Source organism: Venturia canescens, chromosome 9, assembly GCF_019457755.1.
Source record: "Venturia canescens isolate UGA chromosome 9, ASM1945775v1, whole genome shotgun sequence".
NCBI classification, from domain to species: Eukaryota; Metazoa; Arthropoda; class Insecta; order Hymenoptera; family Ichneumonidae; genus Venturia; species Venturia canescens.
The window spans coordinates 19450563-19473182 of NC_057429.1; the positions used below are offsets into that span (position 1 = coordinate 19450563).

Here is a 22620-nt window from a genome sequence, read left to right on the forward strand (position 1 = left end):
ATTTAACACCCCTCGGAGCAAAGTAAAAAAGGAAAATAAATATCCGCGCCCCGGCTCGATCGCGCAATCGTCCAAGAGAGAAGAAAAAACGACGAGGCGTCCCAAAGAGAGGGAGGAAAAATACAATCATTGAGAAATATACCCGAAAATTTCCAATTCCATCGAATCTCCGGCGGGCGACTGGCGTTTTGACGAACATTGACAAACTTTACGGCGAATCAACCGCTCACTGGATTTCCGGCAATATTTTCTTTGACGAGTAACTAAATCAATTGGTTGTGCCTCCCCGGTCTGAGGAAGTATTTTCATCAATTTTATGCACGTTCATTCGCAATTTATCAAGAATAAAAACGAATTTTGCAATCTTTAGAATTATTTTCTCGTATATCATCATTTTTTCGATGATGATTATAACGAAAAACTCGTCAGTGCACGAAAAATGCAGGAGACAAAAACAACGTCCGGAGAAAATCAAGTTTTTTGAGAATCTTTCCGAAGAATGGAATCTCCCGAAAAAAAGATTCGAGTGCCAGCGTTTGCATTTTCAAGGGGCTTTTTACTTTGACGTTTCGTCGTTGTCCGCATCATTCGACGAGTTTGTATCGGGAGTAACGATCGAGAGGGAAAAAATCGAAGTTTCAAGAAAAAAAAAGGGAGGGAGAAAAGTTGATCCCAGACAGGAGAGAGCTCGGGTGAGATTTTCTCTCTCGTGAGCCTCCCTTCCCCGCTGGCAGCATAGTCGTCGGCAGATCCTCGGGTCGCACTCGTTAATAAACGAAATGTTCCTTTTTACCATTTTTACGGGAAGCCTCGAGGAGAAAAGATGTGTCTCACGTACGCGACAACGACGGAGATTCCGTGGAGCTTTCTTCTCTCGGGGGCTCGCTCGGTGGCTCGGTCCTGCGCCATAATACGCGAGCGAAAACGACCCTATCGGAAAGTCGTAAAGGCGCGTGTTAAATCCAGCTCGTAAATTAGGATCGTCGAAATGCCGGACTATCAGAGTTCTCGTTCTCGTCCACCTCCTTCTTTTTTCCTTCTTCCTTTCTTTCTCCGCGCATGAAAAGAGGAAAAATGTAAAAGTCACGAAAACACTGTTTATCTTGCGTCAAAACTGGCCAGTCACACTACTCGAAATGCGATTGATTCAAAGAGTGACTAATAACCGAATCGAAGCCTCGATTCGACGGATAAAAACGCAACTGCGATTCTCCATTAAATCCCAAAATCTTTAACGAGTTATGTACACTTGGAGCGGGCGAAAAAACGTGATTTTCTTCATTTATTTTCGACAAGAAAATAAATGTTTATTGCGCAACTCCAGCTGCATTCCAGTAGCACCTTTTTTTTCCTATCCATACCAAATTTATACCACTTATTTATTACAATAATAGCTTCGTCCTGGACGAAGGATTTATAAAAATGTTGATTTAAAAAAAAAATGCCGACAGTTTTAACAAAAAATTCATTTTTTAAGGTGCTAACTGTTACTATTATAAATAAGTGGTTTAAATTTGGTACGGAGGTGATTAATAGTTTTTTAGTAATCGTGTATTTATAAAAAAAGACGATTCTGAGATAATCGCGTTTGAAGATTCAAGTATTAGAGGACCGGGCGCGCCGCGGGCGGTCGGTTGAAGTGCCCAAAGCAACGAATCTGATGCTCCGATCATAATGAAATTCGTTGAGAATATTTTTCAGAAATTGTACTCGAGGAATATCTAATAAAAACACAATTTTCCATTTTTCCGCCCATCACGGCTGTACATAAGGCCTTAAATTCACCAAAATCATTCGCTCTCCGGCACAAATCGTCGTTTACCTTCCCAAGCTGTGTCACGAGCCGTTAAAAATCCACTAATAATCGTATACCGTCTCGCTAACGAATGCGCGATCCGATTAAAAATACTGAATAAACCAGTCGATTAACCCGCGCAATCCCCGATAGATTGGGATTCGAGAAAATAGAGAAGAAAACAACAAACAAAAGTAAAAATCGGGGAGCTGCGGAGTGGAAGAAAATTGAGTAAAATGAGCGCCATTACGCACAAGTATAAGATCCGAGTAGGCTCAACCGCATCGTCATTATTTTCCATTGCCCCGTTAGTGATACGCATAATTAAAAGCTCCCGAGAATTTTTATCGTCGCCCCCCCCCCCGATTCATCGGATTCTCACACAAGCCCGGAATTACATATCCCCAAGTAAGATCGACGTTCCGGAGCACGCGCCCGCATAGAAATGTGATTAAAACGGCATATCCGTATATTACTAATACGCCAATTGGTGGCTGCAGTACGAAGCGATTTAGCAGTAGATCAGAAAATCACAAATTGAGTTATTCCGAATGCGAAGGGCGCTGAGGTATAGCGCAGTGCCATTAGAGGAGTTGAGAATTTTTACGATTATTTCGAGGCCCTGCGTGGGAGGGAGAGTTTGAAGGAGCGAAGATTTGTCGGTCGAGGGTTATTCACGCTATGTTTATACGTGCTCATATACGCGCATATCCATTTGTATGCATGTGTATTATGCATGACATATAAACACAGGGATATATCGAGGTGCCAAAAGGCGTCATATAGAGAGACCCAGATGTACGTGTTTTATAAGCAAGTTTATGTGCATTTGTCTGTGTGACGATGCTGTATTCGAGGAGGAAGTGGGGGCGGTTTTGCCACCCCCTTTAACAAGAAGGGGATGGAGCAAGATTTGAAGAATGCGGAGCACGTTCTCAACCAATGCCCAGAGATCCAGGCAGTAAAACAAAATACGCCCTGTCGCGTGTGCCTATACTTGGGCGCTCGCGCGCTCTCGCGCGCTCTTTCGCTAATGCTGGATTTCTATAGATGGAAACGACGCGGGGCTCCGGAGCTACATTAGGATTTTCTTTCCACCTATTCGCTGACTCGGTAGATAAATCTTTTTACTCCCGTGCTCTCTCGTTACCGCGCGCGCACTCGCTTGTCCTCGGTATTTCAAATGATATTGAGAGGGGGTCTATGAATTTGACAATTTCCCGTGGCTTTCGTTTCGTTTCGTAACGAATGGGGGGAGGCAGAAAAAATGTTTTGTCTCAATAGTTGTTTGGTTTTTGATGTTTTTACTGTTTGCTCGTTTATTGTATATTTTTGAGGATGAAACTTCGTCGTTTTGAGATTCACGGCAGATAATATTGTGCCCGAAGTGGAAAAAAACGGGGGACACTTTTAGCGGAATTTTCCCGATCGCTGCTTATTCTTCGAGGTTCTCTCGAGAGTCTCTCGTAGGCTCGCAGCCTCCTTTATGTCTCCAGGAACCACGTGAAAAGCCTCGTGAAACCTTACGACTCGATCCAGAGGGAACGAGACAAAACAAAAAGTTGATATGTGCCTGGAACCGGCTGTGTATTAAGGCTCTCCTCCATACTCTCTCAATTTTTAACGAACGTGAATGTGAACGAAAATGTCGTCTTTAGAGGCTAAGCGAATGATGGACGGATGAAAGAAGTGGCCAATGTGGGCTTGTTCCGTCGTCTCGTGTGACACACACGTCAACCCTTAAACAGTCCCTTTGTTTTCTTTTCTATTTGATTGAGTGCCCGATTTCAATCGCTCCTTTTTCCCTCTTCTTGGCTCCTTTTTATTCACATTTACTTCCCACTCTTCTCGCATCCCCGCATGTTTCAACGAGCACCGAAATCTTTTCAGTGAAACATCATCGCGGTCAGACGGAAAAAGTTGCTCGGAAATTAGTCCAAAGGATTATTTCGTGCTCAGAATACGATTAAATGGTTTTTCGTAATTCGAATTTGCAGAGTTTTTCAAGGGACGCTGCTTTCTTTTTACCGCCGCACATTTATCGATAATTTCGACTCAGAATAACTCTTGCAATAGCCAACTTCAAGGATGCATGATCGAGACAAAATCGTTGCCGGAGTTGAAAGCTTCGCAAATTGCTCGATGCGGGCATATAAGCAACGCCATCTAGGCTCGGAGTCGTCGAGTAACAGGTGTCTCTTTAATTAATTCGCTCTCGGATGGAAGGTACGACTCCACACGGTCGATTAAATTCGTAATTTGTAATAATTAATAATAATCGTTGGTACGACAATAGTTTCCCTGGGAGCTTAAAGTATTTGCATATTCCGTGTCGCGCAGCTGTAACTCATCGACTTACGTTATTTTCGAAATAAAATGAAATTCGATCAGGGACAGTTCTGGCTCCGAGTTTTTCAAGTAAAATCGAAAAAACTCGAAAATTCCGCTCCCGCAAGCTCCGGATCTCGATCACCGCGACCCAAATGATGCTCAGGAGATGAAAAGCAACCGAAAAAACTGTGTTCCCCCGTGTCAGCGCAGGCCACCTGATCCGAGAGTTCAGTTCGCCTGTGCAGCTTTTCATCACCCCGAAACATGAAAATATTCCCGCGACAGTTTTTTATACACGTTCGAATGTATATCACTTTGGTGGAGCAGTTGCCACCTGATCTGGAGCGCGATCAATTTCCCAGTGTGGTCAACAGGCGAGGTGAATGAGAAAAAAAGGCCTGGTCAAGCTGAATGCCCGAGAAGTGAGATTTAGGGGATGAAGTAAAAGGAAGAGTGAGAAAAACCTGTTTACTCGCGTGGCGAGGTCTTGGCCCCTATCGCCGAGCTTTCAATGTTTTCAGCGAGCATCATCCGTGAGTTTGAACACGTTGAAAAACTGGTCCATCGACAGAGGGATGCTGCCCCGTCGGACGACCTCGATTTATGCCCATAAAAATGCCCATAACGAGCGTTTATGGGACCAAGACACGGCGAAGCGAGCATAGAAAACTGGTCCACGGGACAATGGGATGCTGCCCTCAGCCCCCGGCCCATCCAAGAGTCAGACAGGACACAATGACCAGTGTCCACTCGTAGGGCAATCTGCGCTACCGCAGAATGCTCACGGTTAACCCCCATTGACTCTTCCCTTTGTGTTTGTACAGATGATCTTTCGCTATTTCGGCATGAGGATGCTCACTCACCCCTTGCCAAATTCCATTCTAGTGTATTCACCATTACGCGGTGCGGTATCGCCTTAAATAAACGTCAAAAGGGGATGAAAGTTCGGCGAGTCATCTCGGGGTGGGGAGATCAAGAATTCTTGAGATTGAACAATTGTTTATCGAAATCTTAAGGCCTTACGTACACTTGCAGCGGTCGGAAAAACGTGAGTTTCTTCATTTTGTTTTTCGACAAGAAAATAAATGTTTATTGAAAAACTTTGAACGATACTCATTAGTACATATGTTCGTGTACTCGTGCAATTTTTTTCATGAAAAAATTCCTCGGAATGGCGCAACTCCAGCTGTGTTCCAAGCACCTTTTTTTGAGCATCGGTCGCTGTGAACATACCTTAAAAACTATTGATCCGATCGATCCCAAATTTATACCACTTATTTATTATAATAATAGCCTGGACAAAGGATTTGTAAAAATTTTGATTAAAAAAAAATTGCGACAATTTTAACAAAAAATTCATTTTTGAGGTGCTAAATTTTCGGTTTTTTGTTACGATTCTTTGTCCAACGAAATACGAAATCCTTCGTCCAGGCCCCAGCTATTATTATAATAAATAAGTGCTTTAAATTTGGTACGGATCGGATTAATAGTTTTTTAGTAATCGCGTCCACCGCAAAGGTATTTTTCGAAAAATACGATTCTGAGATAATCGCGTTTGAAGATTCAAGTATTAGAGGACCGGGTGTGCACAGGGCGGTCGGTTGAAATACCCATAGCTACGAACCTAATGCTCCGAACTTCATGAAATTTGATGAAAGATTGAGAATATATTCAGGTGTTGGGTAATTATTGTCAAACCGAGACAACTGTCAATTCTTCGTATCAAGTTTTAATAATATTTATCAGCATAATTGCATTGGAATGTTAATTTAATAATATTCATTCCAAATAATTATTTTATAACACAGTTGATAAGATTTACTGTGCTCCATCATTTTTATAATGAAAATCAAGAAATTTTACGTAACGAATTTTCTTCTTGAAAGATCATTTTTGTTGTGAAGTTTCTTTGAAACTTTGACGTAGCTCTTCAGGTAAAAAATCCACGTCATTGTGCTACGAGCCACGATAGTTTGTGAGCAATCGATAAAATAGGAAACTACAAATTTATGTTCTCTCCTGTTGTGGCTTCGTGTATCCAAGCAACGATTCTTCGACACGGTGAAAATGTCGAGTAATAGCTACGAGTTCGCAAGTGTTCTCGTTCTGTTCGAGAGAAAAAGAACGTTTTTGATTTAAAAAAATAAATAAATAAAAAAGATTCGTCAGAAGGTTTTTTTCTTCGTGAAATAACAAATGTTGACAAATAACTTGAACGAAGGAAATGCAAAGGTCGTTGCTTTGTTGGACGAGGATCGAGCGAAACTGCTTAAAATTAGACACTTGACGAATATTTTGAAGGTACGTTTATGTAAAAAATACATTTTTTCTACACAACAAAATCGCATGTTTTTTGTACTCCAATTTATGAAAAATCAACACTTTTGTGGGTTCAGGAAACCGATAAAAATTTGACAACTTGCGAGGAGATTTTGGCGACCTATTTGCAGAAGAAATTGCAGGTAAATCAACGAAAAAATTCATTTTTTTCTTGTTAAAGCTTGAAAAACTTTTATTATTATTTAGTTACATGAATTCGCAGTTCCTCAGAACATGAGTTTCCTGGTGTCAGACAATTTTTTTTACGTCTTTCGACATGGTAAACTTAAGTGTACATTTAAACTAAAAAGGAGATAAGGGCACGAGATTTGGAGATAATTATTTGACAATGAGTGGTCGATTATTCAGATAAAAACGTCGCGAGGACCAAACTCGAGTTTTGCTTAATGGTGGGCACGTCGATCATCAGGGTGGAAAAAAAACAACTTTCCATTCAAACTTAAATCGTACGAAATTTTGGGACAATTTTCTACCTATTTTCGTACCAGCTTTCATGAATTTCAAAACTTTTCTTTAATCATGGTAATCCGCCGATAATTTATCGTGCGTTGGTAAAATAAGAGTCGTAAACATCCGCGAGGGTTTTTTACGACGCGTGGTAAGCGCGAAAATGGGAGCCCGCGCGCTCAGAAGCCGCTGGGATCTTCTCGATGGTAGAAATTAGAGAAATTTCTTTTACCATTTGCTGTGCCAACCTCCATGCGATCCATGGCCACCGTGCCAACCGTACCACCATGGCCAACCCGGGTACCAGCCCCCGTACCATCCGTGGCCACCCCAACCTCCCCAGCCGCCGCTCCAGCCGCCGTAGTGTCCGTGACCGTAGCCATGACCGTAGCCATGTCCCCAGCCATGCCCATATCTTTCGTAAAAAGTAATTTTATGACACGAAATTTATTAATATTCGATTGCATTAAAATTTCGATGAATATGAGAACAAAAATCCTCGCTTTTCCGTGTAATTCCATAAAATAAAACAAATTCGAAACTCAAACAATTGAGATTTTCTACGAGGCAGAAAATGCAGTTTCAAATGAAATTTAAAGCACCGTTTCAACGAGCATGGATCGTCGATTGGAAACTGCAACGATCGATTGAAAAACGTGTCTCGGGATAATCTCAGATTTCGTTGGTCCGCGACTGCCCAATTCGAACGTCTCAAAATCGTATTGCCAGTGGATAATTTTGAACGGACTTTCCAACATGTTTTATCTCCGATTTTCATAGTTGTGAATAATTAATGAAAATGTCAACTCACGATGGCCAGCCATGACCATGACCACCCGACCAGCCTCCCCAGCCGTGGCTCCGTTTATCGAGTTTTTTATCAGTGATTGGCTGAGCCCCCGGGTCGGGTTCAACCTGCCGAAGGATGCTCGTGGCCTGGGGCACGTCGTTGGTTTCAGTTAACTTTTGAGTATCGAAAGTCTGCTGGCCCAATGCCAGGGTGGCGAGGCTGAGTAATAGCTACAAATTAAATGAATCACATCCCTAAAGTAGTCTCGAAGAAATAAGAAAAGACGAAAAATCACTTGGAATATTATCGCAATGGAGAAATGGAAATAAAAAATGGTTGAAACCAGCATCTTACCAGCAACTTCATCTCAAAGTCTTGTAAGACTTTTAAGTCGAGACTGATGTGTTATACCGGCAATTGACACTTCTTTTATACCGTCTTTTCCTACCCCTCGACTCGTTCTCGAATTATGGTAAAATCGAGGTTCAGACATTTTGTAAAGAATAAAAAACCGACAACGAAGCAAAAGAAGAAATTCGTAACACGCCATTCACGTGTGTATATACAAACGTAAATACGAGTGTATTCGCGCCTATTATGAAGCTTGTTAGAAGCACTCGATCCTGGTTGACGAGTCTCCTAGTCCGCAGCCACTCCCATCTTGAGAATTGCAAAACTCTACGTAACATAGGCAACCCAGACTCGAGAGCATGCGAAGAAAACAAACTTGATTCGAAGCTGTTGCATCCACTGTTCCTCGTACATGGTTCTACGTATGCGTCTAAACACTTTGAATTCAAGTGTCAAAGCTTGGACGAGGTGTGAGCAATCGATGAATCGAATCCCTGCTGTCAGGGAGCATTCGGGTTCTGAATTCCATTTCCAAAATCTTCCGAGGAAAAGCCGGAGGCCGTTTTTCCATGAAATCACTTTTCGGAACGTCTCTAAACTCGCATTAACATTTGACAAGGAGATGAAACCGAATAATCGAAATATTCAATAAGAAAAATGAAGAATCGACAAAGTTTTTATTTTCAGGCATTTTTCTGTACGTCCGAGGATATCAACGTTTTTTTTCTGTTTTTTACTTTACATTTTAGGAAAAAAAAAAGTATTTTTTTTTAATCAATTTTTCTTTTAATTTTGACTTTATTAAGAGTTTGTGAAAGTTTGTGAAAAAATGTGAAAGAAAAATTGAAAATATTCTGGAAAGTACGTTCCCTCGAGTCTAAGCTGTCGCTACAGTATTTCTATTTTTTAAAAATGCTTTAAATTCGCGAGGCATGCGGACGGGACACCCCATAAGTATAGGCTCGTGGAAAATCGTGTGTCTCAGAAGAAGCCAATGAAAGAATTCCAAGAGGAATCGAACAGGAACAGACGTCAGAAAGAATCTCAATTGATCACCTCGAATAGCGACGTGCTAATGAGGAAATTGCTTAAAGAATTCGCACTCGAACGGAGGTGATCTTATCTCTCGGGACAGCAATTTTTCCTATCAACAATAAAATCAAACATTGGACGAAGGATTTAAAAATTAAGTTTTTCCCCTGACTCATTCTTTTGACATCCTTTAAATTTAGATTTCGTTTGGATTATTTTTCGTGCCATGTCATCGCATGACGTTTAAGGGGGATCCTGCTTTAGAAAGTCAGAAAAATCAATTGTTTTCGAGAATGTTTTTCCAGGATATTCCAAGAGTACAAAAACATTTTTTTTATGTGAGAAAGACTAATTTGTACTTTTGAAATATCCCTGAAACAATACCGAAAAGTTAACTATGCTGAATTATTTTCGTTTATCCAAAAAGATTCCTGAAAACAATCGATTTTTTTTTGACTTTCTGAAGCAGGACCCCCCTTAATTAGTTTCGATGTAAATGAGCTTTGACCCAGTAGCCAATGAGCTTTATTCTGTTCAGTTAAATTGAAGATTTATAAATAAATGGCGAACTTTCGACATGCCATCGGTCAATGCCTCGATAAATATGAACTTCCGATTCTTAAGGTTTCCAATGTGTCTGATTTATCATTTCAATGGTCAAGCAATTATTCGATCGGGTTATAGTTTCCGGTCGGTTCCCAGGGTATGGGTACACGAATGAGGTTGATGCGAATGCACACACTGGAAAAGTTACAGACCAGTGCTCATTCGATTCTCGCCACGAGCGATTTCCTACTTTCTCATGGTTGCTTTTGACAAAGTCTCGAACGAGGAAGTTTGATCGATTTATCGTCGACAGTTGCGCACTTGTCGTTACATATACCCCCGACCTACCGGACGATTCGTGCTTTAATAAGCAAAATCGAGTGTCCTTATCGAATGTAACACGAAATTATTTCGTTAGATTCATCATTTTCGTCTCGGTACCTCTGCTGGGAGAAGTCAAACAGTAAAATAATAGCGAAACAATGAATTTTTCCTCCGCGATCCTGCATTTTGACATCAATATTTTCATTTTTTCATCAATTTATATTTATTTTCTGTGTATAAATTCAGTAAAGTTTCTTCTTCGTACGTTCGTTTTCACTCCAACAATGTGTATTTAATGAAATGCAAATATTTTTCGTTACTCATACAAAAATGATGTTTCCATAACCGAACGAATGGATTAACACGGATGGTCCCCCATGAAAAGAATTTCTATTCAAAAAAAAAAAAAAAAAAAAAAAAAATATATCTAGTATTGTATGAAAAGTATATTCCGCATAGATAAAAAAACATATTTTTTTTTTTTTTAATATTAAATATACATTTTTCATAAACATGAAATACATTTTTTTTCAACTTGGAATGAATAGTTTTTGCATAAAAAGGTACTTTAATAATCGGACGGAAATACGTTTATTCTTATATGAAATATCAAGAGACTGGGTAGAGTCAACAGACGCGAGTACATTGACAGCCCTGTCGATATTTTTTTCTCCTAAAATTAAATTTTCATTGAACAAAACATTTATTTATCACATGCCAAATGTATGGAAAAATCTAATATATTTTTTATGCTAACACGCTAGTTTGAGGTTACATTTTAACGTCTTGACGTTATCGAAAAGTCTTAGAAATTGTAATATCTGTTAATTAAAAAGTCTATTAAATATAAAGTATAAAAAATAAAAATATAAAATATAAAAAAAAAATGTATATTTTTATGTATGCGGAATATACTTTTGATAAAATACTGAATATATTTTAAGTATAAATTGTTTTAGCAGGGGGTGTTTCATAGGCATGCAAATAGATTGGGAATCGATCGGACCGGTTGGCTCGTTTGCTCTTAAATCGCGCGCGTTCATTAGCTTGAGCAACGTAACATCCGTCCCTTTGGCATTTACCAATTTAGTATCGGGCGTGTAAGAGGCAAGGGAGACTTCTTTTTAAACGCAGAAAGGTCGAAGCGAAAAAACCGGCACGTGCGACTTTTTGTCCACTTGAGCGTGGACAAACTCGGCTGCTTTGGAAAAAAAATCTGCTCCTTCATGCGGTTGAGTCTCTCGTGAGACAGAGTAGGAAACACGAGATCGCCCTGAGCTAACGAACGAGTGTATAATAATACTTTCACCCTGTTCTATCTCGTAATGTGAAATGTAACAACGCCAGAGCTGCTTCTCGCAGGCACTCTCGAGGAAGAGAATCCGTTTTTGTCATTACTTGACATTATTTTATACGACTTTGATCGCTGCTTAACGAAGGTCGTTAGTCCCGATAACGTAGCCGATTGAAACTCGGGCTTGGACTCGGAAAATTTTCGAAAATTAACAAAAAAAAAAAAAGAAAAAAAATAAAGAGTGAAGCAGGGAATCAGACGTTGCGAGGATTCAAACGAAGTGGCAGGAACCACCGGAATCGTGAGACCGCGAAAAAGGAGCGATAAAAATGTTGGCAATAAAAGGATGATAATTTTGATGGAATTAAATTTCCATTGAAATAGCTCGATAGGGTTAACTTGTAGAAAGAAATAACGATTGGATAAGGACTGTCGACTGTCACGCCTCAATCGCGAGAATTCGTTTCTCAAACTTGTGCGAGCGCGCGTGGTTGAAATTCGTTCGTCGATACGATCGATTAATCAATGCGGTTCGAGATTTCGTTTAGGAAAAAAACGAAACGAAGAAAAAAATGAACAGTTCTTCCGTACTTTTTCTACGGATTAGTCGCATAACTCGAGGGAACGAGTTTCGATTACTGAAATTTCCACGGTCCATATTCCCCTCCAAAGAACGTGGATGAATTTTATGCTACGCCATTTTGTTATGCACCGTTAATCGTAGCTTTTATTTTCTCATTATTTAATCGTCCACTGCGCGCCTGTCGACGCGCTCGTGTAAATGAATTCAGCTCGATCCGTGAGGTTTCATTGTTTTTAAACGATTCTTTCACGAAAAGTAGTTAATTGTTTGTTAAGGTAGTTCATGCACGAAACGATTTTCTTAAGAAAGTCTTGAAATTTACAGAGCTTAAATGACTAGTCGACTGACACGCATTTCAAATTTTGAAGGATTCCTCTCATTGATTATTTACATAAACAATATATTACGATAAAAATTGAACGAAATTGGTAACATGAGCACTCGTAACCTCACATTTGCTTATTCCGGCATTTTTTGTTTCTTCTTGACTCGAGCCATTTCTGTCAGAGCCTTCTGTCTTTTATTAAAACTTTTTTCTTGATCCATTTCCCTTTGTGTTTTTCCTTTGCGCTCTCTAAATCGATTTTTCACATAAAAAACTATAGCATTTTAGCCAGGGACGAATAAAATTCCCTTCAACTGACATTAACTGAGAGTTACGCGCATGATCTACCTTAAAAAAGAAATAAAATGGGCGACTAACCAAAGTGCTAAAACCTTAGCCGCCCGTTCCACAAAATTCTGTAATAACTGGAGATGTAAACCGGAAATTAGGACGTGCAACAATGGAGCACAGAACGGAAGTCGAGATTTCGAAACTGTTGGAAAAATCCAACGATTGCTTCCAAAAACATTTCGAGCGCTCATTTTTAGTTCGACTCTAATCGATTGGTGTCGAAACAATTCCAAAAGTTTTTCGTTCCAATTGTGCAGTTATTACGGATCGATTACAATGGACAATTCAACTGTGACTTTTTATCCGAGAAACTGTGCGGCCCCGTCGTCGCAATTTGTGCCAGAATTTATCCGCGTTGCTACCAAATGTACATTCCCGTTGTTTTTGTTTCACGGGACGTTTTTTTCCCTCATGAAAAGTCTCGCGCGGTGCGCGCGAGAGTCCCCGACTTCGCGCTTCACTTGGTTCAAATAAATGGTTGTGACTCTTCTATCGTTGTCACCGTCATAGTGCAATAGCAAAGAGAAACTCTGAGAATGGACTTTCGGTTTCTTTCTTCCACCAGAATAACGAATTTCACGAGAGTCTTGCGGAGTTATGCAAAAATCCATTACCCTTTTGTTCCCTCAAGCATATTATACGATTGTTTATCGAGACTCGAACGATCGCGACATTGATCATCAGTCTGTGCGCAGATCTCGCGTAAAGAGGAGCCTCGGCGGCTCCGAATTTAGTAATCGAAAGAAGGAAACGCGTCGCTTCTGATCGTCTCGTAAAATCGTTGTTGCTTTCGCGTTAAACTTGCATTGTAAAAGAGTTCCCGAGTGTTTCTGTATACTTGGACAAAGTGAATTTTGGATGAAATTCGGAGAGCGTTGTCCCTTGAGTTCTGCAAGGCCTTGATAGTGTGCCTCGCGATGAAGAAACATTGAGAGATTTGATGTTCGAGTGAAATTTTCTTCAGCGATGTTCCGCACGAGTCTGTTCTGCGTCGTTTTCTCACTGGTTGTTTCCTCGACGTTGGGTGATCGAGTGAAAAATGATTCCAGTGGAGTTTTCGTTGAGAACGAAAGAGTTTCGAGGCTCGAGGGTCCACCGAGAATCTCACCGAATTCGTCATCGTTGGTCGAGGCAAATGACAAGCCACGTGACAAGAGAGCTCTGGGAGTGATTCTCCAGGGTCTCGCGGAAGCTTTTGGCTACACCGTGTCGCCGGTTTCGATAGCGGTGCTTCCAAATCCGAATGCAACAGCCGCGACGGCTGCGGCAGCTCCCCCAACGGTATTCACGTTTCCTGGAATCGCGACGCCGCCGCCCCCGCCAGCCCAGAGGCCGAATCCACCTCCGGTGCCAGGACAACGTCCCCAAAAGCCTTTGCCACCGACGATAGCGACGACGATGACTCCCAGGCAGCAGGAAACTCTGAGGTTCACGGGGGTCGTTAATTTCGGCAACAATTCCGACCTCCTGGGTCATCTGCGTCGCTACGAACAAATATTTCACGGGGCAACTACGACGACCCCAGCGCCCCGACCCCCTCCGACCTCCGGCCCATCAAAACTCGGCTTACTTCCGCCTTACTTCGTTAAAATTCCACTGCCGTTCGCTCCCGGCCTTCCACCGATACTCCCGCCCTCACCTCCGAGGCAAATCAAACAAATGACGTACACAGAGAGCTACGAGAGCGGCGAAATAACCGACGAAAAAGACGTCAGAGTTAACCCCCCTCAGGGCAACCGGGATACTTACGTCGACGAGCCCCATTGGCTGCAAAAAGAAGGCGAACGAGGCAATAACAAGTACCGCGGAGGCGACAGCTCCGAAGAGAGTGAACCCGATCCTGGCCCAAAGAAATATCGTGGAACTGCCGACCGGGACAAAGAAGCCTCGGGGAGCAAGGATCCCGAAAACAGTCATCAGGAAAACGAGGACGAAGCCTCGGAGGAAGGTGCTCAGAGAAACGGTTACAGGGAGGACGAAGAGCGGGGGAACGACGAGGCCGAAAACGGGGACGAAGCCGACGAAGAGGACTCCCGAGAAGGCAACGAGCCGAAGAAACCTCTTGGCATAAAATATGCCAAAGATTCGGAAGAAAGTGAACGCGACAACGACGCCAAGGACGAGAGCGCCGAAGAGGAGAGCGAGCGAGAAAGCTACGCGGGCAACGCGAACAAGCAAGATTTCACAACGGTGAAAAACAACCTCTCGAATTTGGACGATCCTCTGGATTTCGTTAGCCAGAATAATCCAACGGTTCCGAAGCAGTTTGGCTTCGGACTGCCGATCAGAGTGTTCGACGTGCCTTTCTCCAATCCGGGAGAATTCCGCAACAGCTACGGTCACAGTTTGGAACACGATGGACGAACGGACGACAGCTTGGCGGACTATTTCCAGCGGTACAAACACCCAGAAACGGGGCTTTACGATTCGGAGAGGATTTTCAACCTCGAAGCCCCCCAACGGGGCAAGCCCTGGTGGCAAGATCAGCCGGAAAACCGGAGAACTGTCCATGATCCGATCCAACGAATCCGACAAGAATATGCTCAGAGTCCGACGAAAAAATACGAGGAATACAAACTCAGGGATGATGCGAAAACTCGAAAAGCTCCAGCGGGACAAAAAGCTTGGAGGAAAACTCGCAAAGAAATCATGAAAGAGGACGGAACGGCCGAACCCACTGTCACGACGTACGCTCAAGTAAAAGCCCCTAAAAACATGAAGAAACGCCCCAATCACACTCGACAGAGGCACGAGACCGATAAGAAGAAAAAAAAGGCGAAAAGGCTTTCGAAATCCCAGCGCGACGAGCCCGAACCAAAAAAAACGGAAATCAAACGTGACGAAAACGCGAATGCTCCTTCCTCCAAGAGCTTCGACATCGTTCGTTACAATCCTTACTTCAGGCCCTTGCAGATCGCATACGAGCCCGAAAAGTTGCAGAGAACCGCCGAGCGCATTTTGTCCAATCACAACTTTGGCAAAAACGGTGAAAACGTGAAATCTGATGAAGTTACGACAGCGCCGCTTCCCGACGACGAGCCGAAGGAAAATGGCTCCGGGAGATCGGTCGACGACTCCGACAAAAAACCTCCTTCAAGAGCGCAAGTTACGACGAGGGCAGAACTGCCTGAAGGTCCGCCCTACAGGAATCAATACCCCGCTCACAATGCTTACGCGAAGCCCGTTCGGTACGTCTACGAACCGGAAAGCTTTGAAAAAACAGCTGATCGAGTATCGTCGTACCAAAATTTGCAACACTCCGAAGATACTGGAAACGAGGCTGGAGAAGAATCCGAAGAAAGTGGGAAGCAGGGAGTGAGAGATTCGCCGGAGAATCTGCGCGATCGCGAGGAAGAATCGGGAGCCGAAAGTCCTTCAGAAGACTTGAAAAGAGACGAGGAAGAAGGGGAAGCGGGGAAAGACTCTCGGGAAAACGCGAGAGAAGCGAGCCCACAGGAGGAGTCAGAGGAGCATCGATCTTCCGAGGATTTGAAAGAGCGCGAAGCCGATCGAGATGAGTCGGGGGGAGAGGACGAGTCTTCGGAAAATGTGGGATATCGAGAGAGCGACGAGGAGGAATCGGAGGGCGATCGTTATCCGAAGTACGCGCGAGGCCCCGAGGCCGAGCGAGAGGAATCGGAAGGAAGTCGTTCTTCGGAGCATTCGAAAGAATCTCATTTCCAGGCACCAGAAGAATATCGTTCGAGTGGAAGTTATTACCAGGAAGCAGAAGACTCCGCTTCGGGAGAAAAGCCTCGAGGCGAGGGGCAGCCAAGACCCAAGTCGTGTCGATCCTCGGCAGCGGAGTCCCGAGAGAACTGTGACGAAGGGCCGAGTCGGCAATCGGAGAGTTTGAGAGAAAAGGCTCATGAGGAAACGGGAGCGGATCGCTCCTCCGAGAGCCTCCGAGAAAACAGCGACGGAGAACCGGAAGCCAATCGCTTCTCGGAGAAGCTTCAGTACTACGAAACCCCGCAAGTTGCTTTGCCGGAACGTCTGACCGGTAAGGAGCTCCACGAGGGCGAGGACAAGCTCGTTCAAGGGTGGCCCGCGCCTTTCGATTACACTTTCGACAGCACCGAGAGCACGAAAACCCTCCGGGCCCCGGACTACCCGCAAGTCCCTTACGAAAACGCCCAGCCGACTCGAGTGGCACCGGCCGTTTACACAAAATACTACATCACGCCTCCCGGGGCCAGTTACCAGCCAAACGTCTCGCCAACTTACGGAACACCGTCGTTCATCGAGCTCCGAAGTCCGAACGAGCCCGGAAGCTACTACCGAGACTTGACAATCGCTCCCACCGACGAATCCTCCACTTTCGTCATACCGGGGCATTATCGACTTCCGGAAAGCCGCCCGCGCCTTCAAGAAAAGCCCGAAAACTTGACCGTTCCGGGCGAAAATTCGGATCGAGCTTTCGAGCAGCCTCCACGAGTGCAAAACGATGCTGACAAAGCTCAACTTGAGGCCGGGGCAAATTTTCTGTCGGAAAGACACCACGGGAGTGCAAACGAACCTGGGAAAACCGAATACTTTAAGGAGGCGGATGGAAGAAGAGGGAAGACGCGGAGGGACCGACTTCCGGAGGCTCCGAGAACGTTCGACGGTCCCGAGAGCGCTCACGAATTTTTCGGCCTCAGTCCAGACGATTACGAGCTCGAAGGTCAGAGATTCGGACAACGGAAATCCAACGGAAACACTCAGACGCCGATCACAACGCCCTTGAACCCCACCCAATTGATCCAACTTCTCGCCGTTCAGCAGCAAGATCCCAACTATCAGAGGGACGTCGTTTTAACCGAATTCACGGAGGAACCCGAAAGTGATACGGAAAAAGTACGCGTTAAAGAATACAGAAACAAAGTCGCAACGATCAAAGTCTCGGAAAGCAAAAAACTGAGCCCAGGCGGTCCCGTTCAACTCGTCGGATTCACCCGCAATTTTTAAGCTTTTGTTACGAATTAGTAATCCGAGAATTTCGATCGAATTGTTAATTGACGAATCCCTTGTGTTCGTTGGAACGTCAAAGGAGCGAAAAAAACGAATAATGATTAAAAATCTTGAAAACTTGAAACTTTTCATTGTTACTACGACGCCGAACTCCGATTTTAGTCGACCTTGTTCCCAAATATCTTGATTAACGTCGTCGATAAGAGAATTTAATATTTCTTTAGCTTTAAGAACGAAAGGAAGTGTTACGAACCCTGAGGAAAAAATATTTTCATAATTCTACGAGTTATTAGTAACAGTTGTAAAACGTTATTTATTTCCTACGAATAAAACTGTACGGAAACGCGCGAATCGTCCAATTTTCTGATCTCTCCCTTCCATTTCTTTAATCACGATTTCCGAGTTCATTTTCCTTCCATAATTACTTGATTTACGAAAATACGTCGAAAAAGTTAGCACGGTCACATGCGAAAAAGTGAAAATCAAATATTGCATGATTAAGAGCTTTTTAGGAGCTAATTAAGTGCTCTTAATTATGCAATATTTGATTTTCACTTTTTCGCATGTGACGGTGCTAACGTTTTCGACGTTACGAAAATTATTCATTGGATAATTTATTAAAAATACATTTTTTTTTGTTCTTTACGTCAAACGAAAGAGATTTTGAGTATAACGCGAAGCTGGTATTTTGTGTTGCAGGACAAAAGAAGAGATACGGAACGTCGTAAAGAGTTGGAAAGCAAAATGACAGAAATTCTTGATAATTTAAAAACGCGTTTGATAGTAGAGTGAAAATTGTACACGATTAAACGCATGTTCGATTTTGATTAATGTACATGCGGAGAAATTCTAAATAAATACCATTGAAAATGATTTTCTTTAAGATAATTTCGGTTCCACTGGGTCTTCGAAAACAATCAAAATTTCGGTTCTTTTGAATTTTCATTATTCATCGAGATTATTAAAAATTCAATAAAAATAAAGTAGAATTTTGCTTGACAGATTTTGTATTTCCACTCCTCAATTCCCTTAATTCCGACGATCGGTAATGCGGCGCATCGCGTAAACCTACCGATTCGAAAGTGTAGGAATTCGACGTGTCGATACATTTACAATTTCACCGGAAACATCTGTACCAAAATTTATTTATACCCAACAAATGAAGTCTCATAATATTTCTACAATTACCAAATACTACGTCGCAACAACTCCACAAAATGTAAAAACTTGTTTTAAAAAATGAATTTACTGTACCATAAAAATTAATAACTTAAAAAATCTCTCTACCACGTAACATATTTAACAGAAAACACGTATATGAGTTTTCTATCGTATTGTCACTTTCGTCGGTAAGGTAGGTATTCCAGGTTAACAACTCGTATCAAAAATAAAAAAATATTAAGTAGTTCATGCACGAAACGATTTTCTTAAGAAAGTTTTGAAATTTACAAAGTTCTTAAATGGGTAGTTGAATGACGCACATTTCAAATTTTAAAAGTTTCCTCTCATTGGTTATTTTCATAAACGATATATTACGTTAAAGATTGAGCGAAATTGGTAAAATGAGTAGCACTCGTAATCTCACATTTGCTTATTTCGGAATTTTGTTTATTCTTGACTTGAGCCATTTCTGCGTCACGACCCTCTGTCTTTTTATTAAAACTTTTTTCTTGATCTATTTGTGTTTTTCCTTTGTGCTCCTCTAAAGCGATTTTTGGCATAAAAAACTATATAGTATTTTCGACAGGGGCGAATGAAATTTCGGGTTCAGCCAGTGGTGGATCCCCGTTCAATTAGACTGACGTGTAATTTTATTCGCCAAAAGGTAAGTTGAAAAAATGTATTTACAATTTCGAATTAATAACTCTAACATCGATTTAAAGTGATTATATCTTTAATTAGGATGTAAAAATCGATCCAATTTGTGATCTACCTTAATCAGAAGGCAATATTTATGGCGCGACAACATCTATTCCACTTGACGTATTGACTTTTTCTTTTCAAATTGTGAGACGGTCCATTATTTTTCCAAAAAAATATTCCCACGCAATATCAAATAGACAGAACATGTATATTTTTATCGTGAAAACAATGTGTCGAAATTCGCGCGTTCACATTTGTGAGAAAAATCGTTGCTGTAGTTACTCACGTGTACGCAGGAACGGCGGTCCTCGATCTTCTTCCTACCTTTTTCGCCTCCACGATCCTCGCGCTCTCCGTCTTTCTCCACGACCCTGTTATCCCGCTTCATATGGTTCCGATGATAAAAAAACTTTTCACTTGTCTTCAACACACTTTTCTTGCAACGTTGTATCCTGCCCCCCATGTTTTTAACTTATTGTTATCACTTCACCACATCCCACAAAATCGTAATCGACTCGTTGCCACAAATTTTAATTTTTTGGTCTCTTATTTCCGAGGACGAACCTGGGAATTTCACCGGCGCGAGAATGAACACTAATTTAAAAAAAAAAAAAAAAAAAGTCCACTTTTTCAAGGAGACGTTCCATCTCGCCCCACTCTTCCCTACAGATTTTTTCTCAGAAAACTGTTTTTGTGTAAATAATGCATAATTAGCCAATGTCGAGTAACAGAAACATTTTTAGCGACAACCTGTACCACCGTTTCATGGAGAATCAAGTGTGCCCGCGTGGAAGCACGCGTGGTCGGTTGCTCGCGTCCCATTGTTAGCATTTGACCAGTAAAAACTATTCGTAATGCTGTACATGGCTGCGGTTATACGCGTTGCGTGCATTGCTTAGCGCGCAGCGTTTGCAACTCCGACTTATCTGCATGGAATCTTGCCTGCGCGACTTCAAAGTGATACAGAAACTGTATCGAGCTCGGAGCTGTGTCTAACTATCAATATATTGAGTAGATTTACAGACTGTCCGTCTTCGCTTGCCGACAACCCCATGGCTTTAGGACCGTGCGTTTGGTGCTTTGCTTTGCGTTGCGTTGCTCGGGGTATGCTTGCATCTTAGCTCGCTTGCGGAACACGGGCGCGTGCGAGCATACACGCGACTCTCGAAGCTGCGTTACAGGGGTCACTAAAACTGTTTCTGTTACTGGCCTTGCCTCGATACTATTTTCGAATCGCCCAAATTTCGGAAATATTTATTCACGCGGAAATTTTGTGACGACAATAAAATAATATCGAGTGCGAAGACATCCCTATCGACTTATCCATTTAATTGCGTTAAAAAAGGGAATCTTAGAAATCAGAGGTCAAAATTTTTATCATAACGAACAACAATAGCGAAGGAATCGTTATTTTTTATTCAATTCTAATGAATTAACTCTCATATTCGTTTCGCTGTGTTTTCGTGCATTTTATCGATATACACGATGCTACATTTTTTTTGTTCTCTTTGTTATTTTTAGGTTATTGATCAGTTGCCTGAGTGGGAGTGAAACAACGGTTTTTATAAAAATTGTGACTGTTATCAATTTTCGTTAGTTTTTATTTTATTTGTTTAACCGTTTATTATTTATTCATAATTTCATGAAATTTTTTGATTGATTAGAAAAAATTAAATCGTAGGATTATTTTAGCCACTAAGGATAAAGTAGAATTCTACGCGTCGTATTTATGCTCCGGTTTCTCATTTTCTGTGGAATCTACAAACGGTAATGCGTAGCTGTACAAACCGGGCGCGCTCGCGCTCTACGCTAGTACTTCACCCCGCGCCGAGCGGGCAGTGAGTGAAGCGAAATATATTGCGCTCTCTCTCTCCTGTCTCGCGCCGGCGTTCACCCGTCCCCCCCACTCTCCCGCTGACTGGCCGTCGAACGCCTCATCCCCACTCCCTACCACCGCTACTACGGGAGGCCGGAGTCCAAATAACCCGACCAAGGGACCGAGTGTAAACACGTGAAACGTAAACACGTGACGAACGTAAACAAATCAGACAAATTATCCAATATTCATTCAGAATTATTAAAAATCGTATTTTTCGTTATAACGAAATGGATTTATGCAAACTTGATGATTATCTAAAGCATGTCGTCGGCGTCGGTCGACGTCCCGTTGATGATTCCTTTTTCAACGAAACTTACAAAGCTTGTAACGTATTTCATAAAACGGGAATTACTGTAGAAGACGACGAAGATCTCTGTCATCAAGTGTAAGTATTTTCTCGCAGAAACATAATGAAAACGTCAACTGTCCATTCTAACATCGTTCACAAACAACGCAGCATGAAGGAATTCCCATGCAATTTTCTGGATTGTGATGAAGTTTTTCACAACCTTGCTGATTATGAAATTCATTACAACGGTTCGCATCGTTACTCCTGCGAGGAATGCAGAATCACTCGACCAAATTCCAGGTTACTGGAAATCCATATCCAGGAAACTCATGATAAGTTTTTTGAAATTTCTTCCCAAAAAAGACCCATGGTATGTTTTTATCTTACGTCACTCTCATTTATTTTTACACGTACTCAAACTCATAACCATTATTTCATTGTAAATCATTTCAAAAAAATGAATAGTTCTCAATTGAAGGATCGGCGATCGATAATCCATTCGTTGTTTCTGGCAGTATCAATGTTTCGTTGTCGAATGCCACGAGAAATTTGCCAGCCCAGAAGAACGTAGCGGTCATTGCACCACAATCCACAAATTCCCAAAGAATTTCAATTATGGCTCTGAGGAATTAAAAATTGGAGAACTAGAAACTTTGCAAAGGGAACGAATTGGCGCAGCTCCGACTTCAGAGAATCCAATGGAAATTTCATCGGGTAACACTTCGCAGTGCAAGAGTATGCGAAGTGAAATTGATAATGGTAGTAGAATTTTATCAATTGGGGAAAATGAAGATACAACTTTAGAACCCAACTGCCTTCGTCGATCAGGGCAAAGTATTCTGGAATCTAATAATCTCATGGATTTGTTGGATAAATTACCAGACTAGAAAAAAAAAGCAATTATAATCAAATGCAATTTGTATATTTATGAAGAAGCAGGGTATTGAAGTTCAAAGCCTTGTCTAGTCATGTGAGAACCAAGGGGAAAAAAGAATTTCTCCAATTTTGTTCCATTTTAGTACCTTACGTCAGCGAAAACATGCGTCGGTGTGAAAATTCAGTTTAAGAAAATAGATCACAATAAAGGAAGGAAAGTAAAGAATCATTTCTTTAAAATGTTGTCTTTA

The 22620-nt window shown here is 42.0% G+C and overlaps 3 protein-coding genes across 4 annotated transcripts; 2 read left to right on the top strand and 1 right to left on the bottom strand.

Moving 5' to 3' along the window:
- Nucleotides 1–6196: 6196 nt before the first annotated feature.
- Nucleotides 6197–18335, top strand: LOC122416025 (uncharacterized). The gene is made up of 3 exons (XM_043428685.1): nucleotides 6197–6427; nucleotides 6523–6588; nucleotides 18162–18335. The coding sequence occupies exons 1-3, from the start codon at nucleotides 6323–6325 to the stop codon at nucleotides 18252–18254; spliced, it is 264 nt and encodes an 87-aa protein (XP_043284620.1). The 5' UTR covers nucleotides 6197–6322; the 3' UTR covers nucleotides 18255–18335.
- On the bottom strand, nucleotides 6610–8104 carry LOC122416024 (holotricin-3-like). Its single transcript, XM_043428684.1, has 3 exons — nucleotides 8058–8104; nucleotides 7725–7933; nucleotides 6610–7328 (listed from the first exon to the last, which is right to left on the bottom strand). Exons 1-3 carry the CDS (start codon nucleotides 8067–8069, stop codon nucleotides 7142–7144), a joined length of 408 nt encoding a protein of 135 aa, XP_043284619.1. The 5' UTR covers nucleotides 8070–8104; the 3' UTR covers nucleotides 6610–7141.
- Nucleotides 18336–21285: 2950 nt separating the features above from the next.
- l(2)k10201 (lethal (2) k10201) lies at nucleotides 21286–22609 on the top strand. 2 transcript variants are annotated; one of them, XM_043428682.1, is made up of 3 exons: nucleotides 21286–21589; nucleotides 21662–21863; nucleotides 22009–22609. In XM_043428682.1, exons 1-3 carry the CDS (start codon nucleotides 21432–21434, stop codon nucleotides 22378–22380), a joined length of 732 nt encoding a protein of 243 aa, XP_043284617.1. In that variant the 5' UTR covers nucleotides 21286–21431; the 3' UTR covers nucleotides 22381–22609. The 2 variants fall into 2 exon arrangements, with proteins under 2 accessions (XP_043284617.1, XP_043284618.1); XM_043428683.1 differs by having other exon boundaries at nucleotides 21959–22150.
- Nucleotides 22610–22620: the final 11 nt, after the last annotated feature.